The 9,973-nt window shown below is 43.7% G+C and overlaps 1 protein-coding gene across 2 annotated transcripts in view; it reads left to right on the forward strand.

Moving 5' to 3' along the window:
- Positions 1–5,992, forward strand: part of LOC122556832 (receptor expression-enhancing protein 2-like) — a 78,249-nt gene extending 72,257 nt beyond the window's left edge. For both annotated transcript variants that reach the window (XM_043704061.1, XM_043704062.1), the window contains exon 8: positions 3,570–5,992. In XM_043704061.1, the coding sequence (XP_043559996.1) occupies positions 3,570–3,644 (75 nt within the window). In that variant the 3' untranslated portion in view covers positions 3,645–5,992. The remainder of the gene's footprint in view (positions 1–3,569) is intronic.
- Positions 5,993–9,973: the final 3,981 nt, after the last annotated feature.

Here is a 9,973-nt window from a genome sequence, read left to right on the forward strand (position 1 = left end):
TGTGGTGTATTTGGATTTCCAAAAGCTATTTGATAAAGTGTCACGTAAAAGGTTCGGACATGCAAGTTAAGAGCTTCTGGTGTTGGCAGTGTTACACTAACATCGGCAGAGGATGATCTCGAACAAGAACAAAGAACAGTGCAGCACAGGAACAGGCCCTTCGGCCCTATGCTGACAGATTTTGCCCTTCCACATTAAAACTGTCTTCACTTACAGGATCCATACCCCTCTATTCCCCTCCTATTCAGGTATTCATCCGGGTGCTTCTGTGTGAAAAACCTGCCTCGCACATCTCTTTTATACTCTTCACCCCCACCCCCGCACCTGTGACCCCTAGTAATTGACCGCTCCACCCTGGGAAAAAGCCTCATGTTTTCCACTCTATGCCATTCACATTCTTATAACCTTCTATCAGGTCACCCATCAACCTCCTGCATTCCAGTGAAAACAAACCCAGCCCATCCACCCTTTCTTCATCACTAAAATCCCCCAGACCAGGCAACATCCTGGTAAACCTTTTCTGTACCCTCTTCAAAGCATCTACATCCTTCTAGTAGTATGGTGACCAGAACTGTATGCAAAATTCCAAGTGTATCCTAACCAAAGTTCTATAACCTGTCTATCCTTATAATCAATGCCCCTTCCAATGAAGGTAAGTGTGCCATAGACCTTTTTTACGCCTTATCTACCTGCACTGCCACCTTCAGTGATCTGTGAACCTGCACATCCTGATCCTTCTGCATGTCATACTGCTAATGGCTCTGCCATTCACTGTATAATTTCCATCTTTCCTTGACCTTTCAAAAATATATCATCTTCCATTTCTCTGGATTAAACCCTATCTGCCATTTTTCTGCCCATGCCCCCAACTGACTTATAACCTGCTGTATCCTCTGACAATCGTCCTCACTATCCACAACTTCACCAATCTTTGTATCATCCACAAATTTACTAATTAGATCAACTACGTTTCCTCCAAATCATTTATGTAGACCACGAACAGCAGAGGTCCCAGCACTGATCCCTGTGGAAGACCCATTGTCACAACTCTCCTTTCCAAAAAATATCCTTCCACTGCTACCCTCTGTCTCCTATGACGAAGCCAGTTCTGTATCCATCTTACCAGCTCACCCGATACCATGTGACATCACCTTTTGTACCAGTCTGCCAAGAGGGACCTTGTCAAAAGCTTTACTGAAGTCCATATGGACCACATCGACTGCTTTTCCCTCATCAATCATCTTTGTCATCTCCTCAAAACACTCAGTCAAGTTAGAGAGGCATGACCTCCCCTGCACATTGAAACACATGTATTTCTGACCACCTCCCCTGTTCTTTTCAGCTGCGTTTCCCTGTCTGGTCTTGTTCATAGTAATGTTTGCCTTGGTTTCTACTTCTCCCCCAATTTCTGCATCTACTGCCCTATTCCTCTGGTTCCTATCCTCTGCCACACTAATTTAAACTCTTCCCCAACCACTCTACCAAGTGACCCCCCCCTCCCCAACCCCAGACATCAGATCTGGTCCTGGTGTAACCCATCCAGTTTGTAACCCATCCAGGTGTAACCCATCCAGTTTGTACAGGTCCCAATGCCCTATGAATCTGAAACTCTCTGCCAACACCATCTTTTTAACCATGTGTTCGTCCTGTATATCCTGCTGTTTCTACACTGACTAGCTTGTGGCACTGATAGTAATCCTGAGATAACTACCTTTGAAGTCCTACATTTCAACTTTCTTCCGAGTTCCCCATATTCTGCTTTTAGGACCTCATCCTTTTTTTTAACCGACGTCATTAGTACCAACGTGTACCATGACCATTGGCTGTTCACCCTTCCCCTCCAGAATGTCCTGCAACCGCTCTGAGACATCCAGGACCCTCGCACCAGGAGGCAGCACACCGTCCTGGACTCTTGTTTGCAGCTACAGAAACACCTATCTATTCCCCTTATGATTGAATTCACGATAAGATTAGATTGGATTAGATTCCCTACAGTGTGGAAACGGGCCATTCCACCCAACAAGTTCACACTGACCCTCTGAAGAGTAATCCACCCAGACCCATTTCCCTCTGACTAACGCCCTGAACACGATGAACAATTTAATGTGGCCAGTTCACCTGACCTGCACATCTTTGGACTGTGGGAGGAAACCGGAGCACCCGGAGGAAACCCACGCAGACACGGGGAGAATGTGCAAACTCCACACAGACAGTCGCCTGAGGTGGGAACGAGAGCATTTCCATATCTATTTCTCCCTCCCTCTGCAGCAGAGCCAACCATGGTGCCATGAATTTGGCTGCTGCTGTTAACCCCTGAGAGGCCATTCCCCTCAACAATATCCTGCTCTGCCTATGTAGACTCTGCACTGCCTGCATAGCCCTCTGCACTGCCTGCGTAGCCCTCTGCACTGCCTGCGTAGCCCTTCTGCACTGCCTGCGTAGCCCTCCTGCTCTGCCTGCGTAGCCCTCCTGCACTGCCTGCGTAGCCCTCCTGCTCTGCCTGCGTAGCCCTCCTGTACTGCCTGCGTAGCCCTCCTGCACTGCCTGCGTAGCCCTCCTGTTCTGCCTGCATAGCCCTCCTGTTCTGCCTGCGTAGCCCTCCTGCACTGCCTGCATAGCCCTCCTGTTCTGCCTGCGTAGCCCTCCTGCACTGCCTGCGTAGCCCTCCTGTTCTGCCTGCGTAGCCCTCCTGCACTGCCTGCGTAGCCCTCCTGTACTGCCTGCGTAGCCCTCCTGCTCTGCCTGCGTAGCCCTCCTGTACTGCCTGCGTAGCCCTCCTGCTCTGCCTGCAGAGTCCTCCTGCTCTGCTTGGTGCTCACCCATTCCCTTACTGCCTGTGGAGTCTGAGTCTGCGGTGTGACCACGTCCCTATCCATGCTGTCCATGACACTCTCTGCCTCGTGGATGCTCCACAGTGCCCCCAGGTGTCGCTCCAACTCTGAAACTCCAGCTTCCAGGAGCTCCAGTTGGAGACACTTGTAGGTCCCGGGCATTGGAAACGTACCCAGCTACCCAAATCGTGCAAAAGGAGCAGACTATGTTTGGGAGCTGTCGTGCCATGTCTTACCCTTTAACTTAATTAATCCTACGGGGAGTCAGGCCAAATGAGCCACTTTCAACTTGGAAAAAATTAAGTAGGGGGATGTCACTGGGATCAGTGCTAGGTCTTTGACTATTTATGATCTGCATTAATAACCATTGGCTAATTTTACCCAGTCTGAACATAGTGCTGAGGCCAGTAATGGACAGTACAGTCCGAAAATCCTTTAGGAAACAAAATCTTCCATCCTTCCCTGGTATGGCCTACTGTGACGACAGTCCCACAGCATTACGGTTGACTCTTAACTGCGCTCTGAAATGGCCCAGCGGGTCATTAGTTATTAAGGATTGGGCAAAAATCACTGGCCGGGGTAACAATTCCTCTGTCCCATGAAGAAATAATAAGCATTATGAGGACGCAATGATGTAATGTGAATCTTTCTTCTGCTAGTGGGGATAAGGTGGTTATAAGTGAGTTACTTCTAAAGCAAAAGATGTAATTAGTTGTCTTTTAATGTCTCTCTTTTCAGCCACAATCGAAGAGTGTCAAGTTGCGCACAAAGAAGAAGCCTGCAGGAGCTACAAGCAGTCCCGAGTCTGCATGAAGTGGAAACCGTGGAAACAAGGTCCTGCAGAGTGCAACAGGTCTTTCCTTCTGTCTTCAGTACTTCACTGGTTTGAGTCTGGCTTCAAGCAGGAAGTTGCTAAAGCAGAGAGGAGCCACATTGTGTAAATATGAGCCATGGGGATGTGTCTTTAGCAGGTATAGGGGAATGCAGATGTCAGCACCACACAGCAGTATTAAGGCAACCAATGAGAGACCAAACAAAATAGGCTTGCTCAGTGTTATCAACATTTCACCAATAGGAACAAGAATTCAAGTCAAAATTTCACCCAGCTGTCTCCAAGTAAACATTATTTTCACTTTGTTATAATCACTTGCTTCCTTTCTTTGGATTGATCCTTCTAATTTTTTACTTCCTGTGCTGTCATGTTTTGTGAAAAGAAAGTACAGGATCCAAATCCATGATTGTTTCAACTTTAGCAAATTAATTTAAAAGTCTTTGATTGCAGATAAGTTTCTGACCTTCCACTTGGAACTGATCGTGAGCCATGTCGAAGCAGCTATTGGAACCTGCAAAGTTAATGGCTTTGGTTTTCAGTCCATTCAAATCCTAAAACAGAAAAGAAATGGCTAATGTATTTTGTGTTTGAACTGCAATTATTCATGGAACCTTCCGGAAGACAAAAACAGAATGTTTTAAAAGATCTGTAATGCAAACGAGTTGATAAATTGTTCACTCAATAATTTAACCAAAACATCAGCTGCAGAACGTGCAGGTACAATATATTTTGAAGAAGTTCTGAGAACGTGGTGGCATCTTTAAACATTTCTGATGGTAGATTCGCAGTATTTAGAGGCTGATTATTAAAATCTATGCAACGGGAGAATATTTATATATAAATTTGAAATTTCACTTTGTAGGAGTGAACAGGAAGACTGCCTTATGAGTATTCTACACCCCATTGGAGAAAATGAGAAAAGATTTAATGCACTGGAATTTCTACAATCTAAATGAATGTGAGGGGGTTTGTTGCTTTGGAATTATTGACTGTGAACAGGAAGTGCTTTGTTGTTATGTAGAGTGGAAGTGAATAGAAAGTGATGTTGGTTGTTGGAAACTGAGAGTGAAGAGATGGGGCTTCTTCACTTGGAATTGTACATAGTAAGAGACAGGTTTAACTAAGTCCATGGAGCAGTGGCTTTATTAGACTGAAATTGCAGGAAGTGGTAGAGATTTGGTTAATGGAACGGAATTAGTTTTCTGTATTGGGATTCTGAGTAGGATCTGGAGTTCATTGTCCTCCTAATCTTGTAGGGTTCTGAGATGGGACTCATTGAGATTCATTTCTACAGAATTCAGATTCAAGTTGTTATAATGATGATCTGTTCTTGAATTTCTGCATGTTTTTCATAAGCGCAGCAATTGTAAGGTCGTGATGCCTCCTCTGTGGACAGCTGGAGTCAGGATGTCAATAGTGCCCCAGTTTCTGGAATCCTGTGGGGAACTGGTTGGCAATGAGTTGGAAACAGTAACTCAATCAATCAGGATCTTATGATACCATATATACTGAGAATGAAGAGAGATTGATTTGTGAATGTTACCAGAACCTTGAAAAGAAATGAATTGACGGCTGCATTTTTGCTCTTCCTTGTGTTTATAATATTGATAGTTATTTTTGATTTCCCATTGATTTCCAGTGGCTACTTTGGGGCAGAGGTTATGTAATATAAATAAAATCAGTAGTAACGTAGGGAATTGACATTGTGTGAGCTTAGTGTGGCGTATAATTATGAAGTTCCAGGAAAATTGCTATAGCGAATATAGCTGGCTGAACAGTATAGGCTGTAAAATTGTAAATACACTGTAGAACAAACCATATACTGGACTTGTATGAAAACCCAGTGTTATAATCATATATTTGGTGATTTTTGAAGTCCTCCTTCAGCATCTGGATGGTCAGCATTCTCCAATTAGCTCATGTAGCTAACACAAATGTTGACAATACCATCCATTTCAATATTTACTGTCACTATTGCTCAGTTTGCTTCATTGTATTCAGGTTTGTGCGAGGGAAAGGGAGCACAGCTGCGCCTATAAAGAGGCTCAAAAATCAACATTTTTCCCAACTTACCACAAAACATGGGCAAGTCTGAAAACCCCCTGTGTGTGAGCCTGAGCCTCAAAGATTGGTATGAAGCTGTTTTTTTTAAAAAATGTTGTTTTAGGAGAGTGGGTCAACACATCACCCTTACTGCTCAGTGTACATTCCTGGTACGCGCTGTTTGCATTGGATGTAAGTCAGCTGGCAAATCTAGTTAGAGACAAAAAACCCTGCAGATGCTGGAATCCAAGGTAGATAGGCAGGAGGCTGGAAGAACACAGCAAGCCAGGCAGCTTCAGGAGATGAGGAAGCCGACGTTTTGGGTGTAACCCTTCTTCAGAACTGGGGGTGGGTGTAGGGGGAGCTGCAGATAAAGAGGATGGTGAGGGCAGGGTGGTGAAGTGGGGATGGGTGGAGACAGGCAGAGGATATGACCTGGTTGGTCAATGGGAGGAATGAATCTAGTAAGTGACAGGGAGGAGTGGAATGGAGGGCGAGAGGTTGGGTAGGGAGTTGGGGGATGGGAGGGAGGTTATTTGAAATTGGAGAACTCAATTTTGAGTCCTCTGGCTGTAGGCTGCCCAGGCAGAAGATGAGGTGTTGTTCCTCCAATTTGCAGTTTGGTTCATTGTGGCAATGGAGAAGGCTAAGGATGGTCATGTTTGAAAGGGAGCAGGAAGGGGAATTAAAACCCGCATGATATTAGTGGTTTTTCACTGTGGTTTGAACAAGATGAGTTACCTTCTTTTAGACTTTAATTGTAAATGTCATTGCGAAAACCATAAATGGACTTATATAATGTAAAAGCACCTCTGCTGACTGATGTAAGCCATGATGAATAGGTTCCCATCTCAGGGACTTGTGTCAATGGTTCCTGTGGAAACTATCTCAGTCCACAAAATACGGAAGGGTAATTGCCTAAAAGAAACAAAAATTCAAGGATTCCGCTTGCACCAGACTCCCTTTAATCAAGGGGAGCTGTGAAGTGTTGGTTTGGGATGGACAAAGTCAAAGGTCACATGGCACTGGGTGACATCCACTTCACCTGACGAAGGGCCAGCGCTCCGAAAGCTTGTGATTTCAAATAAACCTGTTGGACTATAACCTGGTGTCATGTGACTTTTCACCCCAATCAAGGGGAACAGTTTGTAAAGAATGCTATTGCTGTCCTAGTAACTCACATATTGTTTATATTATATATATCTTAAAGAGAATGCTAGTCTCATTTTACCTAAAAGCTGTACTTCCTTCTGACTACTTCAGCGAGGTCCTGTACTTGTAAGTGGTGATCATTGCTTAATGATGTTCAATATAAAAATATTTGACAAAGTTTTTTTTATCAACATTAGTTTTCATCTTATCCCTTTTTATTCCTCAAAAGGGTTTGTCAGACCCTTTTTCATGGAGACAGTCGTTACCATAGTAACATGGGCTTTTGTAAGGACGCATAATATCTGCTCTCATTTCTAACCATCCATAAAACTTGGCGATATGTTAGTAACTCACGGTGTCCCAATGTTTCTTATGTTGGTTAATACCAGTTATTCATAAAAAGGCAATTTTGAGTGGTTGAGCCAAGTTCTATCCACCTCTAGAGTATTGCCTGTATATTATTTAAAGACAGTGAAAGGCCAGCAGTGGTACAGTGAAATGGAATTATATGGATTAAAAATCACAGCCAGCAAAGCAGTAGGAATCACAAGTATCCACCATTTAAAGCTGTGATGGAAAAATACAAGGAGCCTGACCCTAACCAGTGAGGAAGTTGTGTTTTAGGGTTTATGTAAATTTAGATTTGCTGTTTTGACCCTGCTGTATACTCACTGTCACTTATAAAGGAGCCAATTTGTTACAAACCTTAGTCTTGCCTGAGGTTTTTTTTCTATAAAAAAGCTGCTCGTCTGTGCTGACCACTGAAATCCTCTCAAAGAAATATGGGTGATCGTTTTCTATTGACTGAAATGTTGATTTATTTTTGTTTAATGTTTGACAGTACATTCGCTAGAGTGTGCTGAAAACACCACGGAATGTGCCTCACCGTTTTTTGAGCAGTACATGTTGTATGCAATGCATTTTCAGATCGTGTTGCACTTGTGTTTTACATCCATTTCATTACGACTGAGCTGGAAATGTTTCTTCCTTTTGAAGAGTATCAAAGTTACACTTCCCCTTAATAAAAACTGAAAGAATTGTGGATGCTGTAAATCAGAAACAAAAACAGAAATTGCTGGAAAAGTTCAACAAATCTGGCAGTGTCTGTGAAGAGAAATCAGAGTTTACATTTCAGGTTGGGTGATCTTTCCTCTGATGAGTTGCTGGGACACTGGAAAGCCCCAGGTTTTATTATTGAGGAACCAGCGATGGCATCCCAGTTTGAATCATTTCCACCCCAGATCACTCACCAGTAATCCTTACCAATGACCATGTTAATATATACTGGCTCAGCACAGTCTTGAGCTCTGCTATCCAAAACTATCAAAATCTACGCACGAATAAGGCATATCACTTAAGATTGAGATCAGAGTGTCAGAAAGATTAGGGCAACTTTCTGTGAAATAAAAATCGTGAAGTAATTTTTTTTTGATGGTGTAAGAACTTTCTGCTATTGCCCACATTGTGACAGCCGCCAGATTGATCCTGAATGTTCCCCTAACACCATCTCAAGAAAGTGGAGCCCAAGGGGTTGGAAAGGAGACTCCAAAATCCTTTATAAGCTTGATTTTATTTTTGTGACCAATTCATGCTGCTCAATACAGGTGGCTTATATTTGTTGTTGGTTATGAAATGTAGCTAGTGGATAATTAGGTGCGCATGAATAAGGCATGCGCTCTGCTCAAAGTATTATTACAGATCTATGTCTTGGGAGTTATTGCACTCATTTTGTCACCTTCTCCCCTTAGAGAATGGAGAGTAAGGATCCACACATAACATGAATTCTCTTTCTCATAGCTGTATAGCTCATTTTGGTTTTATTTTGTTTTATTTTATTATTGTCACATGTACCTAGGTACAATGAAAAGTTTTGTTGTGAGCAGTATAGGCAGATCATACCATACAAAGTGCATTAGGATGATAGAACTGAGTGAGGGATACAATGTTATGGCTGCGGGGAAGGTGCACAGGGAGTGCACAACATTAAATTTAAATGTGAGAGGTCCATTCAGAAGATTAATAACAGTGGGGAAGAAACTGTTCTTGAACCTGTGTTTAAGCTTTTGTATCTTCTGCCTCGCAGAGGAGTTGGGAGAGATTAAAACCGAGCTGGGAGGAGTCTCTGATGATGTTGGCTGCCTTCCTGAGGCAGTGGGAAGTGTAGATGGAGACAGTGGATGGAAGGTTAGGTTTGTGTGATGGACTGGGCTGTGTTCACAACTCTCTGTAGTTTCTTATAGTCCTGGGCAGAGCAGTTGCTGTACCAAGCTGTGATGCATCCAGATCGAATGCTGTCTGTGCTGAATCTGTAAAAATTGGTGAAGGCCTTTCAGGACATGCTGGATTTCCTTAGCCTCCTGAGGAGGTTCAGGCATCGTTGTGCTTTCTTGACCATTGCATCAATGTGGATGGACCAGGACAGATTGTTGGTGATTGTCACTCCTACAAACTCGATGCTCTTGACCAGCTCCACCTCTGCTCTGTTGATGTAGATAGATGCTGTGCCCTCCACCTTGCTTCCTGAAGTCAATGAGCATCTCTGTGGTTTTGCTGAGGTTGACAGAGAGATTGTTACCTTTACACCATGTCACCAAGTAGCCCACCTCTTTCCTGAATTCTGTCTCATCATTGTTTTATATCTGCATACAACAGTGGTGTTGTCAGTGAATTTGTGGATAGAGTTAGGATAAAATTTGGCCACACATTCACGAGTGTACCGGAAGTACAGTAGAGACTGTGTCCACAGCCTTGCAGGGTGCCAGTGTTGAGGATTGTCCTGGAGGAGATGCTGATGCCTCTCCTCACTGATTGCAGGATCCAGGTGCAGTGGGCGGGCCAGGTCTCAGAATTTGGATATTAGTTTGGTTGAAGGCGGAGCTGTTGTGAATGAGTAGGGACCTTACATAGGTGTCTTTGTCATCTCGATGTTTCAGGGAAAGGTGTATGGCTCATAATTATGGAGACCAGAGCTACCTGTTTAGCCCGATACAGTGTAGAGTTGGATGGGCATCCACCATGATCTGGAGAAGTGGTGATAAATCTATTGCCATGAAAGAATGTTCAGTAAAAGGACAATTATTGTCATCGCAGCTAGAGAAAACAGAATCAGATTGCC

The sequence above is a fragment of the Chiloscyllium plagiosum genome, chromosome 14 (genome assembly GCF_004010195.1).
Source record: "Chiloscyllium plagiosum isolate BGI_BamShark_2017 chromosome 14, ASM401019v2, whole genome shotgun sequence".
NCBI lineage: Eukaryota > Metazoa > Chordata > Chondrichthyes > Orectolobiformes > Hemiscylliidae > Chiloscyllium > Chiloscyllium plagiosum.